Genomic DNA, 24781 nt, shown 5'->3' with positions numbered 1-24781 from the left:
CACACCCCTCACCCTTACACACCCCCACACCCTCACACCCCCTCACATCCCCACACCCTCACATCCCCACACCCTCACATCCCCACACCCTCACATCCCCACACCCTCACATCCCCTCACCCTCACATCCCCTCACCCTCACATCCCCTCACCCTCACATCCCCTCACCCTCACATCCCCTCACCCTCACATCCCCTCACCCTCACATCCCCTCACCCTCACATCCTCTCACCCTCACATCCCCTCACCCTCACATCCCCTCACCCTCACATCCCCTCACCCTCACATCCCCTCACCCTCACATCCCCTCACCCTCACATCCCCTCACCCTCACATCCCCTCACCCTCACATCCCCGCACCCTCACATCCCAGCACCCTCACATCCCCGCACCCTCACACACCCTCACCCTCACACACACCCTCACTCACCCTCTCACCCACCCTCTCACCCCCCACCCACCCTCTCACCCCCTCGACCACCCCCTCACCCTCTCAACCACCCTCACCCACCCACACCCCCTCACCCCCACCTTACCGCCCTCACCCTTACTGCCCTCACCCTTACCGCCCTCAGCATTTTTCGTTGTGCACTTTAGGTTCCCATACAAAGATGGCGCATTCGTTAGAACTTGGTAAAGTTTCTTAACTTCACCAAGATGACTTTGGTCCTTTCCTATTTATGAAGCTACATTATATGGTTCCGGGAAATAAAGGTTCCTTCCCACATTCCTATCACTGTGTTTCCCTTCTTTCTGTTGCTCGTTCCCTAGCAACCCTCCGCAGCCAATGGGCGGCCGCGTTGTTGGGAGCCTCTTCCTCCGTGGGTCTCCCGCTGCCCGACGGTAGCTCCCTCCGTGTCTGCCGCACTTCTCGTGGGCCCGTGACCTCTGCCCGGCGGCTTGGCTCCTACGAGGCCCGCCTGCCCCGTGCTCAGCCCGGTCACGGGAGCCAGGCCTGCCGCGAGGCCTCTGCTGACGCCGCGACTGCTCCTCATGTAAAATTTACAGGCGCGAGGAGGACAGGTGCGGTGTCACCTTTCCGTGCTCCCAGCAGCGGCCTCCATTCCTCACCCCCCAAATAAACATACATGCCCTCTAGTACCAGCCTCACACCCTCTCACCCCCTCACTCACCCCCTCACCCTCACAGCCCCTCACCCTCATAGCCCTTCACCCTCATAGCCCTCACTCCCCTCTCACCCTCACGTCCCCACACCCTCATGTCCCCACACCCTCACATCCCCTCTCTCACATCCCCGCACCCTCTCATCCCCTCACCCTCTCATCCCCTCACCCTCACATCCCCTCACCCTCACATCCCCGCACCCTCACATCCCCGCACCCTCACATCCCCGCACCCTCACATCCCCGCACCCTCACATCCCCGCACCCTCACATCCCCGCACCCTCACATCCCCGCACCCTCACATCCCCGCACCCTCACATCCCCGCACCCTCACATCCCCGCACCCTCACACACCCTCACCCACCCTCACCCACCCTCACCCACCCTCACCCTCACACACACCCTCACACACACCCTCACACACACCCTCACACACACCCTCACTCACCCTCTCACCCACCCTCTCACCCCCTCACCCACCCTCTCACCCCCTCGACCACCCCTCACCCTCTCAACCACCCTCACCCACCCACACCCCCTCAGCCCCCCCTTACCGCCCTCACCCCCCCTTACCGCCGTCACCCTTACTGCCCTCACCCTTACCGCCCTCACCCTTACCGCCCTCACCCTTACCGCCCTCACCCTTACCGCCCTCACCCTTACCGCCCTCACCTTTACCGCCCTCACCTTTACCGCCCTCACCCTTACCGCCCTCACCCTTACCACCCTCACCCTTACCGCCCTCACCCTTACCGCCCTCACCCTTACCGCCCTCACCGCCCTCACCCTTACCGCCCTCACCCTTACCGCCCTCACCCTTACCGCCCTCACCCTTACCGCCCTCACTCTTCCCGCCCTCACTCTTCCCGCCCTCACTCTTCCCGCCCTCACTCTTCCCGCCCTCACTCTTCCCGCCCTCACTCTTCCCGCCCTCACTCTTCCCGCCCTCACTCTTCCCGCCCTCACTCTTCCCGCCCTCACTCTTCCCGCCCTCACTCTTCCCGCCCTCACTCTTCCCACCCTCACTCTTCCCACCCTCACTCTTCCCACCCTCACTCTTACCGCCCTCACTCTTACCGCCCTCACTCTTACCACCCTCATTCTACCACCCTCTCTCTACCACTCTACCGCCCTCACTCTACCGCCCTCACTCTACCGCCCTCACTATACGGACCTCACTCTACCACTCTACCGCCCTACACTCTACCACTCTACCGCCCTCACTCTACCGCCCTCACTCTACCGCCCTCACTTTACCACTCTACTGCCTTCACTTTACCACACTACCGCCTTCACTTTACCACACTACCGCCCTCACTTTACCACTCTACCGCCCTCACTTTACCACCCTCACTTTACCGCCCTCACTCTACCGCCCTCACTCACTCTACCGCCCTCACTCACTCTACCGCCCTCACTCACTCTACCGCCCTCACTCACTCTACCGCCCTCACTCACTCTACCGCCCTCACTCTATCGCCCTCACTCAATCGCCCTCCCTCTATCTATCGATCGCCCTCCCTCTATCTATCGATCGCCCTCCCTCTATCTATCTATCGCCCTCCCTCTATCTATCACCCTCCCTCTATCTATCGCCCTCCCTCTATCTATCGCCCTCCCTCTATCTATCGCCCTCCCTCTATCTATCGATCGCCCTCCCTCTATCTATCGATCGCCCTCCCTCTATCTATCGCCCTCCCTCTATCTATTGCCCTCCCTCTATCTATCGCCCTCCCTCTATCTATCGCCCTCCCTCTATCTATCGCCCTCCCTCTATCTATCGCCCTCCCTCTATCTATCGCCCTCCCTCTATCTATCGCCCTCCCTCTATCTATCGCCCTCCCTCTATCTATCGCCCTCCCTCTATCTATCGCCCTCCCTCTATCTATCGCCCTCCCTCTATCTATCGCCCTCCCTCTATCTATCGCCCTCCCTCTATCTATCGCCCTCCCTCTATCTATCGCCCTCCCTCTATCGCCCTCCCTCTATCGCCCTCCCTCTATCGCCCTCCCTCTATCGCCCTCCCTCTATCGCCCTCCCTCTATCGCCCTCCCTCTATCTATCTATCGCCCTCCCTCTATCTATCTATCGCCCTCCCTCTATCTATCTATCGCCCTCCCTCTATCTATCTATCGCCCTCCCTCTATCTATCTATCGCCCTCCCTCTATCTATCGCCCTCCCTCTATCTATCGCCCTCCCTCTATCTATCTATCGCCCTCCCTCTATCTATCTATCGCCCTCCCTCTATCTATCTATCGCCCTCCCTCTATCTATCTATCGCCCTCCCTCTATCTATCTATCGCCCTCCCTCTATCTATCTATCGCCCTCCCTCTATCTATCTATCGCCCTCCCTCTATCTATCGCCCTCCCTCTATCTATCGCCCTCCCTCTATCGCCCTCCCTCTATCTATCGCCCTCCCTCTATCTATCGCCCTCCCTCTATCTATCGCCCTCCCTCTATCTATCGCCCTCCCTCTATCTATCTATCGCCCTCCCTCTATCTATCTATCGCCCTCCCTCTATCTATCGCCCTCCCTCTATCTATCTATCGCCCTCCCTCTATCTATCTATCGCCCTCCCTCTATCTATCGCCCTCCCTCTATCTATCTATCGCCCTCCCTCTATCTATCTATCGCCCTCCCTCTATCTATCTATCGCCCTCCCTCTATCTATCGCCCTCCCTCTATCGCCCTCCCTCTATCTATCTATCGCCCTCCCTCTATCGCCCTCCCTCCCTCTATCTATCTATCACCCTCCCTCTATCTATCTATCACCCTCCCTCTATCTATCACCCTCCCTCTCTCTATCGCCCTCCCTCTCTTCCACCCACCTCCTTCTCTAACTCCCTGTTCTCTTCTCCCGTGCTGATTTGCTGCTCTTCCACCCTGCCTCCTTCTCTAACTCCCTGTTCACTTCTCTTCTCCTGTGCTGATCTGCTGCTCTCTTCCAACTCGCCTCCTTTAACTCCGTGTTTTCTTCTCCTGCGCTAATCTGCTGTTCTCTTCCACCGCCTCCTTCTTTAACTCCATGTTCTCTTCTGCTGTGTTGTTATGCTGCTCTATTCCACCCACCTCCTTCTCTAACTCCCTGTTCTCTTCTCCCGTGCTATTCTGCTGCTCTCTTCAACCCCACCTCCTGCTTTAACCCCCTGTTCTCTTCTCCTGTGCTAATCTGCTGCTCTCTTCCACCCACCTACTTCTCTAACTCCCTGTGCTCTTCTCTTCTCCTGTGCTGATCTGCTGCTCTCTTCCACCCGCCTCCTTCTTTAACTCCCTGTTCTCTTCTCCTGTGCTGATCTGCTGCTCTCTTCCACCCCACCTCCTTCTTTAACTCCCTGTCTGTTCTCTTCTCTTCTCCAGTGCTGATCTGCTACTCTCTTCCACCCGCCTCCTTCTTTAACTCCCTGTTCTGTTCTCCTGTGCTGATCTGCTGCTCTCTTCCACCTCACCTCCTTCTCTAACGCCCTGTTCTCTTCTCCTGTGCTGATCCGCTGCTCTCTTCCACCCGCCTCCTTCTCTAACTCCCCGTTCTCTTCTCCTGTGCTGATTTGTTGCTCTCTCCCACCCCACCTCCTTTTTTAACTCAGTTAACTTCTGCTGATCTGCTGCTCTCTTCCACCTCACCTCCTTCTCTAACTCCCTGTTCTATTCTCTTCTCCTATGCTGATCTGCTGCTCTCTTCCACCCCACCTCCTTCTTTAACTCCCTGTTCTCTTCTGCTGTGCTGATCTGTTCCTCTCTTCCACCCACCTCCTTCTCCAACTGCCTGTTCTCTTCTCCCGTACTGATCTGCTGCTCTCTTCCACCACCTCCTTCTCTAGCTGCCTGTTCTCTTCTCTTCTCCTGTGCCGATTGATGTTCTCTTCCACCCGCCTCCTTCTTTAACTCCCTGTTCAGCACAGGAGAAGAGATCTGCTGCTCTCTTCCACCCTACCTCCTTCTTTTACTCCATGTTCTCTTCTCCTGTGCTGATCTGCTGCTCTCTTCCACCCGCCCCCTTCTCCAACTCCCTGTTCTCTTCTCCTGTGCTGATCTGGTGCGCTCGTTCACCCGCCTCCTTCTTTAACTCCCTGTTCTCTTCTGCTGTGCTGATCTGCTGCTCTCTTCCACATACATCCTTCTCTAACCGCACACAATCATACATACAACCACGCACGCACACACACACATACAACCACACACACAACCACACAAACACACACAACCACACCACAACCACACCACAACCACACCCACAACCACACACGCTACATAATTACACTATCTATCGCCCTCACTCTATCTAGCTATCTATCGCCCCTCACTCTGTTGCCCCTCACTCTTATCGCCCCTCACTCTATCTCTCTCACTCTATCTATCGCATCACCACAGCATCACTCAGCACCACCACAGCATCACTCGGGGGCACTGCAACATCACTATGCGCTACCACAGCATCACTGAACGTCACAGCATCACTCGTCGCCACCACAACATCACTCAGCGCCACCACAGCATCAATCTGTGCAACCATTCAACAACAGCTGGTTCAAATATGTTCTCAATGTTTAAAGCTTTATTACAAATGTCACAAAAAGATGTTCATATTTCACTTCTGTCCTTGGCTTTCGTCACAATAAAATACACTGAACATAATCTTCACACACGTTATTTACAAAAGTTTAAGCTATTGCCATTATAAATTACAATAACTTTTATTTAAGCATTAATTATTATATAAAAATAAAAGCCATTGTTATTTGTATCAATACATCTAAGTCACGTAAATACAACACATATTGCAGTACAAATGCTATAGGTGTCACATTTGCAAAAGTTATAACTATTGGCATTGTAAATGACAAAGCTATTAATTTCGCTATTTTCAAAACCAACACATAAATAAAAAATCTGTCATTTACAATACCAATAGCTCAAACTTTCCTAATGCGAGATCTATTGCATTACAAATGCTTGTTTTTGTGATATGAGTTTAGTGCCTGTTTTTAACGTGCCTTTACAGTCTCCCAATAATGATCTGACCATACCAACTAATCCGGGCTCTCCCACTGTACTGATATCTTAGACATGAAGCCATCAATGGTATGACCTTCCCTATGTTTTGGACCCTCATCAGCTCGGGTAAGGTTAAGTGATGCTAAGGTTTCTAAAAAGCAAATGGACAGTGGCTCATCAACATTCTCCAGGTGTATGTTAAACTCTCCTAGTATGGTAAATTTAGCAGAACTCATGCATTTAGCGACTTTTACCTGTTCTAGAGATGCTATAAAGTCTCCTGCGTATCCTGTACGGCGATTGCACTAAACACTTTTTCTCCAGCATTTTAGTCTGAGAGCTTCTGCCCCCTTCAGATCATCCAATAGAAAGTTATAGCACTTAAAAACCGTCCTATATAAAATGGCTCCCTTCCCATCCCCCACCCTGACTGCGTGAATACATGACTATTTAATAGGGATTGTTAATTGCAGGCAAGTCAGGGCATAAGTCCTCACTCATCCTTTTTTCCGTCAGGAATAGGACATCCAACCTACTGACTTCTAACAAGTTATTGATGTCTGGATCATGTATATGTGAGCGTATATTAATCAGGGCGGTCTTAAATCTACTTTATTTCGAAGTTAGGCATCATACTATTCAGAGGGTGTAGCCTGCATTTGCAGTGTAAACAAGAAATTGGGCCTTTGCGGTGTAAAAAGAAAGGGGTACACGCCTTTGAGTCCCCACAATACCTCGTACATTGGATGCCATGTAAACACATCCAGGGCAGTCCACTGTGCCCAAACTGGCATAGTGGCTGGCACAGTGACTGGTGCGGCCCGCGGTTGGGTTAGTTAATATAGTGTGCCGAGTGAGGTGACAAGACTGTGTACAGAGGTGTGCGAATTATATTATTTTAAAGGTGGCGTGTAAGTATAAATGTGACCTATAAGTGTACATAGTAATTTGAAAGTGATACATAAATTATAAATTCAACACAAGTATAACTTTTGAATCTGTTATGTTTGTGTAGTTTGTCGGGTTTGGCACAAATAAGAAATAAATAGGTGCGTAAGTGGTGAGTAAATCATAACTTTAAAAGATATCTATAACTTTAGAATTTCTAATGTTAGTGTAGTTTAAGTTGGGTTTCTGTACCAAACATAAATAACGTTTTTCTAACTATAATTTATCTTTAAACATTGTTTTTTTTGTGAATTACAATGATTTTTATAATGTTGGTAACAGAGTTGTAATATTCGTCCAGTTTCATCTAGTGCAGTGTTATTAAGTGGAGTGTGTTGCAATATAGTGTAAAGTGTACAGTGGTACAGAATACTGTGGTATATTGAGCGGAGTAAAGTGGAATGAGGTATACTGGGGTGACGTACACTGGAATGGCTTACAGCAGAGTGGCATAGAGTGGAGTCGCATACAAATGAGTGGTGTAGAGTAGCGTATATTGGAGTCGCATAGAGTGGAGTGGCGTACAGTGCAGTGGTTTACGCTGGGATAGCATAAAGTGGAGTGTGGTAAAAGGGGTTACATTCCGTAAATATTGTAGAGTGTATTCACGTACATTGGAGTGCTATACACTTTAGTGTTGTGCAGCATAGGGGCATATATTGGAATATTGTATACAGAAATAGTGTAAAGTGTAGTGTGGTACAGTGGAGTGGCGTAAACTGCAATAGCGTACACTGAGGTGGGGTACAGTGGAGTGTGGTACAGTGGAGTGGTGTATAGCACAGAAGAGTGAAGATTTAAATTCCAGCCTGTGATATAAGGAATAATACCCTTTCGGGGAAAAAAAAAACTTGATTCTAATAACGAATAATTTGTCTTCCCTGTGTACTCATAGATACCTGATAATGATTTTAAAAAAGTCCAGGATTATTTATTTAGTCAGCTGAATAGCATTAGTTGAAAAATACGCATGTATTGGATGTATTTTCTTTTCCCTCTCATGTTTTTTTTTTAAATGTCTAATGTGATGTAATATGTTTTATGATTTAGAATCTTTTTGTAAAATAGTCACAACATAGATATGACTAGACACTTGTCTTTTTCGTGTTGAAATGAATTAATTAAAAAACAAAAAGTAATGTGTTTGTCCATAAAGCGAAATTGTGAATGCTTATAAAGAAAGTGAGATAAAGGTCCATTTCCCCTTTTTTGAAAACGATAATGCGGCCCTGCCTAAACCTCGTCCTTTGGGCCAAACTCCCTTTTTATCTAAGCTGCTTAATTTGGCAGCACAGTTTGCTGTCACCAATGTTCTTATAGCAAACAATATGCATGTAATAATTTCATGGCTTGCAATAGCTGAGCACAGGGCACCCGACTATATATAGCTCATGTCGTAAGTAGAAAATCTTCATTCAACAAATCTGTGCAATCTTTCAGAAAAAGAGATCAAAAGAAGCAGATAAATCTGTACTGCTGCAATCTAATCTTAATGTGGTGCAAATGTTTCTCCATACGGGCATATCCTTGCCGTAGAGCGGGAGAGGGATTACTGAAAACAGAGCTTGAGTACTGGCCTAATTAGACAGACGCAGGAGCTGAGAGAAATCATAAACAGTTACTTCAAAGAGCAATTTAATTTAAATTTAATGAAAGGGTACAAAGAAGGAAGTTGGTGTACAGAGCAAAAAAGCAAACACTGATAACCAGTAATTTGTGCAATTTTTGATACAATTGGAGGACACTGGGAAAAAAAACCAGAATTCACATCAAATAAACACAGAAACCAAGAAAGCCTAATGATTGTCCACTCCATTTGAAAGTTACTCCATGTTGCGTGAATTTTGATCCCACAGTTTTCTAGAAAAATGACTAGAATATATTTTCTATTTGCTACTCTGATTGTGATACGTGAGATGTCTCATTTTGGCTGACCTTGTTCGAACGTTGTGATCAGAAATACAAATGACTGACTTAAAAATTTAAAGAACTCTCATAGTTATCTCAAATATTATGAGTCAAAGTATGGTAAAGAGTATTTCAGCTTCGTATTCCACAAAGGAACACCTTTTAGACTTCAATACTGTTCATTGGGGTTGGGCGATATTAATTCTTTTGAATGGAAGGTGGCGAGGGGAAAGAAGAAAGGTTCGCCCCTACATATATAACACATTGGAAACTTTCACAAAGGCTGGAGAGAGATAATGTGTGAACTCTTCTACATCCCAACCCTTTTTAGAGTTCGAATTTGCTCCCAAGGCTTATCCAAGGTTGCCCAATGAAGGGTTCCTTTTCCTCCCTGGACTTACTCATTTGGCAAGACAATTGTGTGTAGCATTTGACTGTCTAGTGTGTCTTACATTTATCAAAAAATAAATACAATTAATCACCATTAACCTTGGCATTCTTCCTAGAATGGTAGCTGGTAAACAAAGGCAATATTTCTTTCAACCATTCAGTAAAGACTTCACTGGTTTAGAAAACTAGACTTCAAAACCGGGGATAACATGAGTGATCTTGTATTGCCAAATGTATCTGCATCTTGTAGGTTGCAGTCTGAGGTGATTGCCATTTTGATCTATTTAATTGATTCAGATCTCAAAAGGCTCAAGACTAATGTGAACACTGGTAGTCCTTGGGATACTTAATTGCATCAACTTTTACTGCGTCCTCAAGTAATCGTACAGATTACTGCAACTCCCAGCAGTATTTTTAAGCTTCCTTATGGCCTCTCCATTCTTTGGTACAAACATCAGTATTATCCTTAGACTATTTCCGTCAGTCTCTCCCAAGTTGCAATGCTAATAAATTGAACAAATACATTTTGTTTAGGGTTCTGACAACTTGACATCTAGAATTCGAAATTAAGTGATGTGAGGAACTATGATGAACAACTCTTACGGGTAGGTATGTTTGCAGTCCTTCCAAACAAGCACATATGTCATAATAGTTGTGTACTCAGCATCGTCAATATATCCCAATTAACTATCTGTGGGACATTATGTGGCCATAGCCTAATTAACTACTGTTGCTCAAAGTGAAAATTTAGCCAGTGACAAATTGTTGTCTGAATTGCAACTGTTTTGGTAACTTTTTAAGGTGCCTGGGTTTTTTTCTTATTACAGTTTGTCATACTGATGTTTTGCTCATTAGCAAACTGCATATTGTGTTAATATCGGTAATATCGGTATATGTCTGTATATTTGTCATTTGTGTACTAGTGTGTACAATCTATTTGAGTCAAGTTAATCACATCTAATGTTAATCATTCATTGGTGTTTTGGCTTCATGAAAAGACACTTATTAGCTTTTCTGTGTTACAGTTAATTCTCATTCTGTGGACCTCCAGAACTCAACAGTGTTGAAACCTGAACCACCACCACCTCAAACTAAACCATCACTTTTTAGACCTGCAAATCGAGAGGAGACAGTGCAATCTACCTACTATCCTCAGAAAAGCTTCCCTGACAAAGGCCCATCTAACGGGACTGATCAACCTCAGAAAACAGTCACTCCATCATACAATCGTTTCACACCTAAACCTTACACAAGTTCTGCCAAGCCATTTGAGCGTAAATTTGAAAGTCCCAAGTTCAACCACAGACTTCTGCCAAATGAAACGCAACTAAAACCAGATTTGCCCACAAAGCCGCAAAATTCTCCACAGTCTGTTTCAAAAGTGAACAATGTATTTAATGTAAACAGTGCCGGGAAAGAATACGATGGTGGAAAGGATACGTTTTCTTTGCAAACTGAAAATAAACCTAAATATCAACCAAATAATGTTACTGCAGTGCCTAAAGCTATTCCCGTCAGGTAAGATATTTGTTTTAAATAACTTACTAGGTACATGCTTGCCATTAGCCAATATTATGGCAACAGGTCTAGTTGTTAAGATGCTTTAAGATTAAATAGTCATTGTGAAAAATGCTAAGGCATTACAGACTACTGACTGTTAATGTTATGAGTACTTTACATCTGTGGTATAGTCTAGAAAGCAAGCAATGTTTTGTCACTGAACACTGGCTAAATGTTGATTATTTGCCATTACTTACAGAAGAGAGTTATGTTTATGCATACATTCATGTTTGTTCCAAGTTAGGGGTCCCTATTATAGGGACATGCAATATAATTTGGGGAAGAGTGAATGCACTTTTAGCTCTCTCAGTGTTAAAGGATTGTTGAAGCAAAACTGCTTATTTGTCAGCAGATGAGTTTCATAACATTTAGCCCAGTACTCACCCCTCCTTTACACTCATGATGTCCCAAAGCTTTTATGTCATTGAGGAGGTTCGCCTGATTGAGTCCAAGGACCTTGATTGCTTTGTACTATATGACATTTACAGAGGGTTAAATGGGGCCAATATTCCAGACTACTTTGTGAGTCTTAAATTGGATGCATGATGCATCAGCATCTGAGACCCTGTTGGATCTGGTCCTGTGTTTTCAGGATTAGCTTGAACATCCATTACTGGCCATCCAAGCTTTTTGATTATTTCTGCAGAGATGCAGAACTACAAAATGTAACGTTCAGGTGTAATAGAGTGACAGCCCTTATCAGTGGCACTCTGTGCATAATGGTGTGGAACGAGTTTGTTTGTAGAGTGGTCAAGTTGAAGTTCAAGCACAATTTCATGACTGATTGACTTCTGAAAAAAGTTTACTGGCCTAAATTGCAATCAAGATTTCTGACTCCCTTGGATGCACTTTCAAGGACCCCCTTAGTTGGAAACCAGGAAAAAGGAAGATGCCAGTGGAAGACAACCACCTGGCAGACTAAGGATTAGAGTAGTCCCAGATTTGATTGGTGCTGAGGCTGAGATTCCAGACTACCATCTCTAGGTGCACTCACACGCATAAACATTTTTTTCATGTTGGGATATCCTCTGGCTAACCTTTTTGTGAATTTCAGTGGCAAGCAGGAAAGTAGACACATTCCACAGAAGTGCACCTGCATTTCTTTTTACTATATTTTCCCTCCAGACACTGGTCTCCAGCTACTTATTACCTGAGGTTTTTTTCAACTTGAGATGCTTGAATTCACTTTTGGGTGTTCTATTTCCAAAATCTGTAATGCTTCCAAAAATTAAGCAGTGTGGCACCTTTTAAACTTCACTCAGAGAAAATAATAACAATTGAGAATAACTTTACACACTCCACAAGCTTCATTCTACTAGTACAGGTGTAACCATATTAGTTCACCAGTACAGGATGGTCATAATACCGTACAGTGGTAATTAATAATTCCTATCTCAATTGCCAACTATGTATTAGTAGAGGTAATATTTAAGAGAAGTTGCACTGCAGGAAATGCATAATCCTGTTTATGAAAGCCTATAGGGTGTGTAACCTGTTCAGGAGCCCTCTAGCTCTATTAGATGTCACAACAAAGAGTTTCAAAAGCAAGTCAGAAGGTATTGATTTCTTATGAAAAGGGTTTGTTTTTTCTGTATTTGAAACTAGAAAGTGGTGAATTATCCAGAAAGTGGTGAGTTATGGATCAATATTCACAGGTACCTACAGGCTCAGGCTCTGTGTTTAGCTGCACATTAGTCACAATCATTTGAAAACCGATGTAGGAGTCCATAATGTTTGACAGATTTTCTGCCAGGCATTGTAGAAGAGTAAGCTTGCAGGCTTGAATATTCTAACTCATGTCCGCAAATGTATAACATACAATTACTTGTTAAGGTCATCCAGAAACAAAGGAGACAAGCCAGTCTTTTGGGTTTTTTTCAGAAACAATTTGCAAGTTCCACCATAAGTTGATCATTTTACTTTTTCACTGCCTTGATCCCCAAGACTAAAACAGTAAGTCTCACTCTTCATCAGTACAACATTGGCATTAAAAAATATGGAGGGGCATCCACACCCATGTTTATGCCATATGCTGTAAACGTCTTGGAATTAGCAAAACATAGCACAGCTTTTCTAATTTGAACAACATGCCGATCAGTGATCTGGTAGGTGACTTCTGTAATATTGTCATTACTAGCATTTTAAAATCAATAAAGCAAAACTGTTTGAGACCCAATAAATGAACTTAGTTCTGGCTCAGAGTGCAGGTGTAACAAGGCTGATGATAGGCATCCTAAAACAATTCTAGAGTTTCTATCACAGAGGAGATTTCAAAAGAATGGACACTTATTGGCTGGGACAAAGGTATCCAGTTATTTCGAGAACTCACAAATGCTAACTATTGAGTAATACGATTCCCTCTCTTGCCACATTTGTCTGTTTTTACTGCGACAGTCTCTAGGAATCGATAAACCTCTAATCACAGAATCTGTCAATGGTGGTTTTGTACATTCTGATCAAACTGTTGACCCAGGATTGCCTTTCTAACTGCAGAAATACAGAGATGCAGTCCATCCCTACTTGCTCCCTTTCAAAGTCCCATCTTTCTTTTTATTTGGTCCTTTATGGAGACAGTTCAGCATGTAAAAATTAACGTGCCTCACTCCTGCTGCTTTATGACTGTTATATTTTGTACCATCCTGTATTGTTTGATGTTTAATTTGTTTCATATTATTTGTAGAGTGTATTGTCGGCAGGAGTATGCATAGCATGTGTATCTGCAATCTAATATTGGACCCAGAATCTGCAATTTGTTATTCATCAAGGACGTTTTATGATTGTCGTTGTGCCTAGTCTCTCCTCCCCCCTCAAGGTATTGTGCATGTTCAACAGCTCCTTTGTTAGAAAGTTTTTTTCTGCCATCGGGCTTGGACGGACTGCGTCGGAGCTCTGCAGCATTCAACGCCCATGCAGCCTATGGTAAAGAAACAGACGCCACCAGAGATACAGTAGACTACACCCACAGATTCTAGGCACTGGGGACCGACTACCCAGCAGCCAACACACGCATGCCGTTCGAGAATGAGCGTCTCCAGGTGATGGAGACAAAGGACCTCTTCCAATGGTGCCCTCGGAGTGGTGCCAAATACGCACGCTCCAACACAAAGTGTGCAATTTGTGCCTATCTTCAGAGCACAAAGAAGACGAGTGTGCAGTTTGCACATTGTTCAAAAACAAAAAGCCACTTAGGACCCGTAGGGATCGACGCCTGGTACGCACCATTGAACTGGCAGCCAAGGCCGAATTCTCGCACAATAGCGACCTGTAGACCAAGGCAAGTGCTCCGGTAAGAGGTGGTGTGGTCATCACCACTACATCGCTTCCGATTCACCCTCTGGGGATGAACACGCTCCGGTGTAGGTTGAGGGACCCACATCGCCAACGCTGTTCCTCGTATTTGGGGCAAGGACCAAGAGAATGCCACATACCGTGAGTACTGTTGACTCCTGTGCAAAAAAGATCTTGCACCTGCCACCATCACCCCGGCCATGGTGCACCACAGCCCTCGGGCTCACGTGCACCACAGCCCTCTGGCTTGGCCGACACTGTGAGAAGGCCTCGGAGCCAAAAGGGACAGAACATTCTCGATCCCAATTGGGCAACAAGGCCACAGCATGGGTACAGCTCTGGCACTATGCTGGCACCAAAGGACAAGTTTGCACTGACAGCCATTTGCACTGAAGCATAAGTCAGCACTGGCAGACCAATTGGCACCAAAGGATGCCAAGCAGGCTGTGAACCCCCCCCCCCCCCCCCCAAAAAATCACATCTGAAGAATAGCTTGAGCATCTCAGAATCGAAACAGCCCTCAGTTCCGAGGAGTTGAAAACAGCATGGACACTCATCTGACCAGAACATCCACACCTCGGGTACCAACGCTGCATAAAGTTTCTGAGGACACACCACCGGCTCTAAAGATATTAAAGACCTGTCACCACAAACACAATTGTCGTCTCCACGAGAGGAGGAAGTGGGAGATGTACAGGACACAGATTCCCAAGGAAGACTGGACACCCACCACACCCCTGACCCATGGGATGATTATGGTGTGGTCTTGCCAGAGCCAGACATGGACCATCCAGTACCTACTTAGGCATCACCACCAAATGGCACATCCTCATACCACAGTGTCATCCAAAGAACAGCAGAGTACCAAAAGCTCCCCATGCACACTACGTTCTCAACATAGCCAAAGAGTTCTTCACGGGCTCAGTCAAATCTACGGTCCTCACTCCCTTCTTAGAGAAAAAATGCAGGCCTTGTCCAACTGACCCTTTTTTACAAACGAGGGCATCCCCCAGCAGACCACGTTATTGTCAACTCTGCCAGGAAGAGAGCTGCAGCACAAACCACTGGAGAGGCACCTCCTCCAGACAAAGTAAACCAATTGATCGCCAATTCATATGGCCTACTCTCTTGATACAATAGGGCTACAAAGGAAAAAATACAAGACCTGATGCAACATCTCACAGATGAATACAAAAAACGAGGGGAAGGCCTGGTAAATGAGGGGAGTCAGATATAAAATGCAACCATCAAATATGCATAAGACAGAGCTGAGACTGCTGCAAGGAGCATCAGTACATCCATCGTGCTCAGTACACGCAAGTGGCTACGCATATCCAGTTTCAAATCCAGGGTGAAGCAGCATATGCTCAATGTCCCATCCGATGGAGAAAACTTCTGTGGACACGCAGAGAAAATAAAGGAGACGACACAGCCAAGTCAATGGGTGCCTTACTGACAACACCTCAGAAACATCAGCCCTTTCGTCGTTACCTGGGGTGAGGGGCAGCAAATGCTACATAGCTGCAACAACAACAGTACCATCAGCAAGGGCATGGGTACTATCGAGGAGGTTACAAACATAGGGGCGAGTTAGAGGTACCCCCAACAAAAGCACCTCCACACCAGTTGTGGACAGATATCACATCAGACCAATGGGTACTCAAAAACAGGCAGGGATATTGCCTAGAACTAACTCGACAGCCACCAAATATCCCACCAAAACATCAGGTGTTCAATCCACAGCATTTGGATCTGCTAAAGGAAGAAGTAAAGGAGTTACTGCTAAAAGGGTCCACGGAACCACTCCCACACAAACAACAAAACAAAGGAGTCTACTCCTTTTATTTCTTAATACCAGAGAAAGATGGCTCACTACACCCATTCTGGACCTGCTCCAATTCAGTTGTTACATACTATCCGAACACTTCCATATGGTCCCATTGCAAGATGCAATACCGCTACAAAAAAAAAGGCGACTTGATGACTGTATTAGACCTGAAGGGCACTTACTTCCACATTCCAATCTACTCGGCGCACCACAAATACCTACGGTTTATTTCTTGATTTATCTATTTAATGAGTTTTATATAGCGCTGGCTAGCCCCGTAGGTATCAGAGCGCTTTACGTTCGGTTACACAATGTTACAGAAAATGATAACAATTACACATTACGTCAAAAATAAGCAACACTTTGAAAGAGGAAAGAAAGGTGAAAGAAGTAGGGAGGAGGGGAGGAAGGGGGAAGTGTGAAGGGGAGGATGAGGGAAAAGACGGCCGGAGAGACAAAGGGAAGTCTGCCCAAAGACCGACTGGGTAGGTGACGTCTGAGGAGGGAATCCACAGCTCGTCTCCCCTTTAGCTAAACAAGGTAGCTCCATCGGGCATCAGTCAAATAGCTAGGTCTCAACTGATGAGGGAAAGTTCACATAAGAAAGTCCAGTGGATAAACAGGGTGGGAACTATGAGCAAGGACGGGTGAGGGCAGGGGTCAATAGCTGGAAAGAAGAGAAGAGTAGAGCGGTAGGGGGTAGGGTGAAGGGGGAGGGTGAGGGAAAAGACGGCAGGAGAGATGCAGGAGAGTTTGCCCAAGGACTGGCTGGGGTAGGTGAAGGCCAAGGAGGGAATCCATAGCCCATCTTCCCTTTAGCCCCCGAGGTAGCTCCACTGGGCATCAGTCAAAATGGCTGGGTCTCAACTGTCGATGGAGAGTTCACAGAGTCAATGAATGAGGCGACCATCTGGTGGTCAGGCGGGGGGGGGGGGGATGACTCCTTGATGAACGAATTCAGAGGATCCCCACAATTTTCTATAATCCGGACGAAAGGGGGTGAAAACTAAACATGATCGACATGATGAACAGAGCCAGGGTCCGCATGTCTTTAGGGGAAGCGCGTTATTTCGAGTGATAACCGACAGGGGGAGAAACAGCTGCCATTTGTAGGACAGGCGAGGTGACTCAAGAGTCTTACTCGCATTATTTATATAACTAATCAAGTTCATCTCAGGAGGACAGGGCAGTAGTTGTAGTATCAAAAAAATTTTGCTGCCTTTAACGCTAAAGAAGGGGGCAGGGGGGCTCCTTTGGATGTAGCTTTGACCCCTGCCGACAATCGATTGCGGGGGCACTGGCACTAGGGTCTTAAGACCATTAAAATCCAAAAAGACCTGTTTTTTTTAGAATTTTTAATAACCGGATCTGACCCAAGAATAAAGGGAAACCAGGGGTCAGATTTAGGTTTCTTATCTTTAAGTCCCCCTTCCTTCATCTACCAAAGAGCTACCCAACACTGTGGTTGAGCCCACCACAAACAACAAGTCCAACATCCGAATCTAGCCTCACTCAAATTAGCGGCTTGGCTCCTGAGTTCAGAGAACTTCAAAATTTGAATATTCCGCCAGACTGTAGAGCGATCCTAGCTCGAGCACGGGCGGATAGCACCAACAAAACATACTCTTTAAAATGGAAGAGATTTTGCATCTGGTGTAAGGCTCAAGGTATACATCCTTTCTCTTCCTCTCCGGAACAAATATTGCCTTATCTACTCCATCTGGTGAACTCAGGCCTTGCTCATGCTTCTATCAGGGTCCACTTGGCAGCGATATCTTGTTACAGAAGATCTCGTACTGGCCCTTCTCTTTGGTCTCACAGATTGATCAAGCAGTTTTTAAAAGGACTCTACAGAACTTTTTCTCCTGTGAGGATTTTGCCACCTACCTGGCATCTCAACACAGTCCTTAACCATCTCGTGAAACATCCCTTTGAGCCAGTTCACAGGGCTGACCTGAAAAACCTTTCTTGGAAGACAGCCCTCCTACTTGCACTCACTTCCGCAAGACGAGTGAACGAGCTCCAAGCTTTCTCAATACAGGAACCTTTCCTGCAATTCAAGCAGGATAGAGTAATTTTGCGGACGAATCCTAAATTTATTCAAAAAGTCCCGTCGGACTTCCATCTCAACGAACCTGTGGTCTTACGCTTTTACTTCCCGAATCCTACTACGGCAGCCGAAAGGTCGTTACACTCTCTGGATCTTAAGCGCTGCCTAAAATTTTATATTGAAAAGACAAAAACCTTCAGGTAGTCTCATCAGCTATTTGTGGCTTACAGTACACCCAGGAGGGGTCTTCCACTCACCAAACAAAGTATTTCCCGCTGGATTTCTGCAGCTATTTTGTTTTGTCATGAACAAGCAGGGCAACCCCTACAATCTAAAGTGAGAGCCCACTCTACCAGGGCAATATCTACATCCATGGCGCTTTTTGCAGGAGTGCCGGTTATAGACATTTGTAGAGCGGCAACATGGAAGTCGCCACATACCTTCACTAGGCATTACTGCCTGGATACAGAACTCATGAAGGATGCTGCGGTGGGACAGGCAGCACTTCGTCATCTGTTTCAGTAGAGGTGAGCTTTCTTTTCATCCCTCCATCCTTCACATGTATGCACAATTCTCTATTGTATAATTTGGTGGTATTTCTTGCTTGCGAATGCATGTTTCTATTAGTCGTTTGATATGTTATCTAATGACTTGTAAATCCTATACCATCCGAAATGTGCTTTGTTCATTGCTTGCTACTCTGATTCAGGCATGTGAATCTATGAAAGACACCCCTAATACTGGATAAGAAATGTGTTACTTATCTGTAACTACAGTTATCCAGTATTGGTGTCTTTCATAGATTCACATGCAACCCTCCCACCTCCCCTGGAAGGGCTCACCTACTTCTCTCCGTAATACACCTACTTAGCTTTGTGCATATGAAAATCTGAGGTACTGAGGCTCCTTCCAGGAGGGTTCTAAAGGGAGGTGACAACTGATTGGCTCTTTTCTAGAGTTTGGTCCTTTCTACAAAAGGACCAGGATAAGTTACTAATGTGAGGCCTTTAGGCCTATTTATCTATATGTCTTTGGACATTACTTTATTTATATACCGGGGACTCCCATTCTAACGACGGGGAATGATTCAGGCATTTGAATCTATGAAAGACACCAATAGTGGATAACTGCAGTTACAGCTAAGTAACGCATTTCATCTGCAGCACTATATGCTGTGGATAGAGGCTTACAGGATTAGTGACATACTGCCTTTAAATAGAAGTTACTTAACCCTTTGGATGCGTGCAAAATTTTCCCGCAGTGCGGGAAAATTTCGCGCTTGTGCAATTCGGACAGATCCCGTCCGTCCGACGCACACGCCACCTGTAGCATCGGACGGCCGGGAGCCGTCCGACGCACCCAAAAGGGTTAAGAGTGCTAAATATTAAGAACATTTATAATCTGTATAGTCTTCCTCTCCAGAAGACTTTGATGGTCGGTAGGCTTGAAAGGCACAAAGATCCATTTATACCAAGATTTCCAGATAGAAGCACTTCTAAGCATCTACCGGAAGTCTTTACCTCATATTCTGGATAGACACTGGAGAGACTGGTGAGATACATTTTTGGACTCGTTGTTGTTTCTATAAGGGTTGGCAACTATCCATCCCACTGATTCGTCAAAGAAGTGGGGTTGACTCTGTCTGTAGTATGTTTCTTCAAGGGAGAGATTTTCGTGATGAATTCCTTTTTCGACGTTTATATTTAATCAGTGGATCAGTTTATAATGGATACGAAAGAAGGATGAATGACTTTGTGGTTGTATTTTGTGATCTTCGTGGTAAGTCTAGAAGAGATGTGACTTAGTGAATATCAGACACCAAGATTTGTAGGAATTCTGAGTGGATGGGAAGAAGCTCACGCTTGGTGTTAGTATGTCAGTGTAGTTTTAGAGGCTTAATCATGTGTGTTGTAGATCACCTCTACATAGAACAGTTTGGGGTTCTCTCTCGGATCTTTTGATGCTAAGAATATGTGATGCAGTTATTGGAAATAGATACATTTGTTGAAAAGTTAGTTTGAAGAACTCTGATGTGTTGTCACAGACTTCATTGAGAAATTAATTGCCTTCTTGGATTGTCTTTGTCCTACGTGTAACAGATTATCTCAAAGTGGAAGATCTTTTCAAGCAGTTCTTGCTTCGGAAGATGTGATAGCAATATTTCAGGTTGGAATGTTGCCTATGAAACAGGCAATTGTTCTGCAAAGGTCCACAATATACTGCTGTAATGTTCTTGCCATACAAAATCTGGACATATTTCATGAGGGTACACTTATACCTCCACATAACAATGTTGACACAGGAGAATATATGGCAGGATGTTGGTGCAGAATTCCTCCATGAAGATGTAGAAACATACCATTCTAAGCACTCTTTACCAAACTTATTTGTACATCATATGAAAACATACAAATCCAAAAGGTCTCGAACTTGCTAATGTTTTTTAAATTTTTGCCCCCTATTGATGCTCGAATTCACGTGAAAACGGCAACCATCTTGTAATAGTTTCTTTTATTTATTTAAAATTCGGTTACAGGATGGCCGTTGTGAGGACTTTAACATTTCAAAATTTTGATGCATACTATCAAATGAAGATTCCTCACCTTTAGAAAATTATCAGGTGCCAGGCTGAACCCAGAGATTTTTTTCAATAATGCTTCCTGCGAGCCAGTAGATGGTGCCATATGGCTGCGCGTTTACTTCCCACCTCAGTCAATCAATCAATCATTTAATTTGTAAAGCTCACTACTTACCCGTAAGGGTTTCAAGGCGCGGGGGGGAGGTGAGAGTGTGCTGCTGCTACTGGTCGAAGAGCCAGGTTTTGAGTTGTCTCCTGAAAGTCAGCAGGTCTTCGGTTTGTCGTAGGTAGAGGTGGAGGGTGTTCCAGGTCTTGGTGGTGCAGTGAGAGAAGGACCTGCCTCCGGAAGTGGTTCTTCGGATGCGTGGGACCGTGGCCAGGGCGTGGTCAGCAGAGAGGAGTTTCCTGTTGGGTACGTAGAAGGAGAGTCGACTGTTAAGATAGGCTGGTCCGGTCTTGTGGAGTGCCTTGTGTGCGTGGATCAGGAGTTTGAAGGAGATTCTTTCTCTGGAAAAACACACAGGGTCCCCTGTAAAAAGGATATTACCCTAACAAGGAAAACAACTTATTTGGAAAACAAGCTCGCACTGGGCATAGTGCTAAATATTCTTTTGTGCAGCAGTCATATCATAGATTTCTAGATAATGATATACTCCATACTACTGTTTTACAAAAATATATATTTTTTCTTTTTTTCTTTTTTTCTTATAGTTGATGTCAAATATTATAAAAAAACATACATATAATCAATGATCATTTACATAAAACATGCATCACAAATCTTTTTATATACACATGTAACCACAGAAAAATGACAATGAGGTATGGTCTACCTGTAAGGTACCAATAGCTTAAATACAGACGAAGAAATAATCACAGTAATTTTTCTGTAAATAATATTTCAATTATGAATGCCCTTTTACAAGCAAACGGTTTACAATTGGTGATTATCACACTTATAGCCTACACTTATTATAGGAAAGACACTGGTTACAGATCGTTATTGCCACCATTTTTTGAAGGAGATTCTCCTGTCGACGGGGAGCCAGTGCATGTTCCTCAGGTGGGGGGTGATGTGGTCGCGGGGCGGGACGTCAATGATCAGGCGTGCAGAGGCGTTCTGGATTCTCTGCAGTCTGTTGATGAGCTTGGACAAGGCTCCGGCGTAGAGGGCGTTACCGTAGTTGAGTATGCTGCTGACTTGGGCCTGGGTGACCGTTTTCCTTGTGTTTGTCTGGATCATCTGTAGATCTTATGGAGGGTGTTGAAGCAGGTGGAGGAGACTGCGTTGACTTGTTTGGTCATTGTGAGTTTTGTGTCGAGGATGACTCCCAGGTTGCGTGCGTGGTCGGTGGGGCTCAGGGGGTCCCCAGTGATGCGGGCCACCATGAGTCGTCCCATGCTGAGGGGTTGGACCCAAGGATGAGGATCTCCGTCTTGTCTGAGTTCAGCTTAAGTCGTCTTTCCTTCATCCAGTCGGCGACTGCCTTCATTCCCTGGTGGAGGTTGGATATGGAGGTGAGAGGGTCCTTGGTGAAGGAGAGGATCAGCTGCGTGTCGTCCACGTAGGAGATTATGTTGAGGTTGTGCTGTCGGGCAATGCGTGATAGTGGCGAGATAGAGCTGCATGTAACCATCAGCCTGGTGCTTATGCCAGTTCCTTTCTGTCCACACCTTTTGACATGGACAGTGTGCCTGGTAAGATGTTTCCTTAGAAAACAAGAGAATTAAAACCATGCCATGTGCAGGAAACTGATGTTGATCACAGACCTGCACAACGTGTGTCTGGTACTTAGGCTGTGGTCATGACTCGAAGTTACTCAAAAAGTGAGCCCTTCTGCACCCGAAGGCTGTCTGGGTGGGGGAGGCGAAGCTTTCTATTCCTGAGCATGAGAAGAGGTCACATTTGAAACAGAGGTCCTGTTCCAAGTTGGGGGCCAATCTTGATATCACTAGGCAGGTGAGCCTGCTCAAATTCTTAAACGGTAAAGCAAAGTTGAAAATGTGCCACATGCACAAGAAAACCAAGTGGAGCTTGTCATTATTGTTGTATTTTTTATTTATTTTTTGTGGCCCAGGTGGGCATCGACATACCACCATTTGGTGTCCTTTGTGACGACGATGTGCTTCCTTCGGAAGCTCCCACCTTTAGTGATCTCTCCGCCATCTTTTGTTTCTTTATTCCACCATTGGGTTGGGATCGTCAGTGAAGGAGCTCCAAAAATGTTGAGGAGAATCCACGAAAATCTACAAGTTGATCGAGAAATCACCGAAGAACATACCGGATTACAAGTCACGTACAGAGGACGACAAAAGAGGAGAAAGAACATCGAAAACTTTGATGTTTTTCAGAGAATGCTCACACAGGGAGCTCCCTGGGCACGGTGATAGACAAAACTCCATTTAAATTCAGCGCAAACTGCCACCACAAGTACGCACAGAAGGACCAACACCCAGTTTGCAATCTCTGCCTGCCGCTCGACCATCAAAGCGAGGACTGCAACAACTGTGGGGTTTTCACTCCGTTAACCTCAGAGTAATAAAGAGGCAAAGAAGAGCAAACTACAGCATGCAGGGGCAGGGGGCACCTCCATCGCTCCGAGATTTAGGAGTCCAGTGGAGCAGGACGCCATAGTCGCTGAGGTCGAAAAGAAAACGCCGAAGGAGGTAAGTGTCATCGAACCCCAGGCACTCCACTCATATTTGCAAGAGTGAGCCAAAGACCTCGAAACGAGCATTGCTGTCTAAACACTCGACGTCCGCAACTGCATCCAAGGACAAACAGTCGATAGGTTCCTTAGAAAAGAACTCTGACGGCGAAAACCCAAGAAAAGGGTAAGGCGTCGAAAAGCAGCCAAAAAAGGGACACTTCGACGTCAAAAAATGAAGGCCTGAAAGCGGCTACAAACTTCGACGTCAACAACCGCAAAGAGGAAAGCCAATACCCTTGATGCCGAACACGCGGCCGAGATGGAAAAGAAAATTAAAAGGCTGGAGGCCGAGATGGCAAGCATCTTGCAACGCAAGAAAAACTTCGACAGGATAAAACTGTACAATATTCCATCGAAACCCACACCGAAGCCGAAAAGTGCCTCGAGGAAATTCAACCACTGACCACACCAGAACCTGGAGAGGAACAGGAAGAGGAAGAGCTGTACTAAAGTGATACTGAAGGCGAGGAAGATGAGCAAACTTACCAGGGCTCGACATTCTCGGAGGCGCAGGACTTGCAGTGGAAGGATCTCAACGCCGAATCACCGGAAGAAGGTGTAGAATCATATTCTTCAAGGCCTTCGCCGCCGGACGACATAGGGATCTATAACCAGACACATATGGAGTACATAGCTAGAGGAGGAGAAACCCCAATCTTGCTTTCTCTTAGAGACAATGCTGCCATCACAGACAAGAAGCCTGTACCTACCCATGGGAGGAAGATGGAAAGAAGTGCGGCGATCCAATGGTGCATCACCGATTCCAATGCGCTCATCAACAGGCACGCATACCAGCACTGGGAAGAAGTGGGCAAACTCCTAAAAAACGCACCAGAGCAATACCAAAGAAGGGCGAACCACCTGGTAGAAGAGGGAAAAAACATGACAAATAAATGTCTGAATTATGCCCTAGACGCAGCGGAGACATTAAGCAGGCAGATGATGCTGGGAATAACAGAGAGAAGGCATGCCTGGCTAAGGATCTCGGGCATCAAGAATAAAGTTCAGATCAACATACTCAACACATCCTTCAACGGGGTACAGCTTTTCGGTGCTCCAGTTGATGAGAAACTAAATCAACTCAAAAAGGACGAGACAGCTAAGTCCATGGGGGCGCTGCAGTTCAAAGGAATGAGAAGAGGAGCACCTTCAAGGAGACCAACGGGTAGGGGGAACCACCAACCTGTGGCACCACACCAAACCTTCCTACGGGGTTATCAAGGAGGTAACCAGGGACAACAGCAGGGACAGCAGCAGCAAAGCTGGCAGTACCAGCCCGAGGACCATCCTTTCGAGGGCGTGCACAAGGAAGGGGAAACGGACAGAAGAGGGGGTCAGCAACCCACATCCAAGTGACTCCTCAGTAGAACCAACGGACACCCTGTCAACATCTCTAGGG

General features: G+C 46.0%; 1 protein-coding gene across 5 annotated transcripts in view; it reads left to right on the top strand.

Annotated features, from left to right (window-relative positions):
• Positions 1 to 24781, top strand: part of TJP1 (tight junction protein 1) — a 736246-nt gene that overhangs the window by 636508 nt on the left and 74957 nt on the right. For all 5 annotated transcript variants that reach the window (XM_078684928.1, XM_078684927.1, XM_078684925.1 and 2 more), the window contains one exon: positions 10393 to 10885. In XM_078684928.1, coding sequence (XP_078541054.1) covers positions 10393 to 10885 — 493 coding nt within the window. The remainder of the gene's footprint in view (positions 1 to 10392; positions 10886 to 24781) is intronic.

The sequence above is a fragment of the Lissotriton helveticus genome, chromosome 3_2 (assembly GCF_964261635.1).
Source record: "Lissotriton helveticus chromosome 3_2, aLisHel1.1, whole genome shotgun sequence".
Lineage (NCBI taxonomy): Eukaryota > Metazoa > Chordata > Amphibia > Caudata > Salamandridae > Lissotriton > Lissotriton helveticus.
The sequence above is the reverse complement of the archived record's forward strand: the minus strand, read 5'-3'. Positions and strand labels throughout refer to the sequence as shown.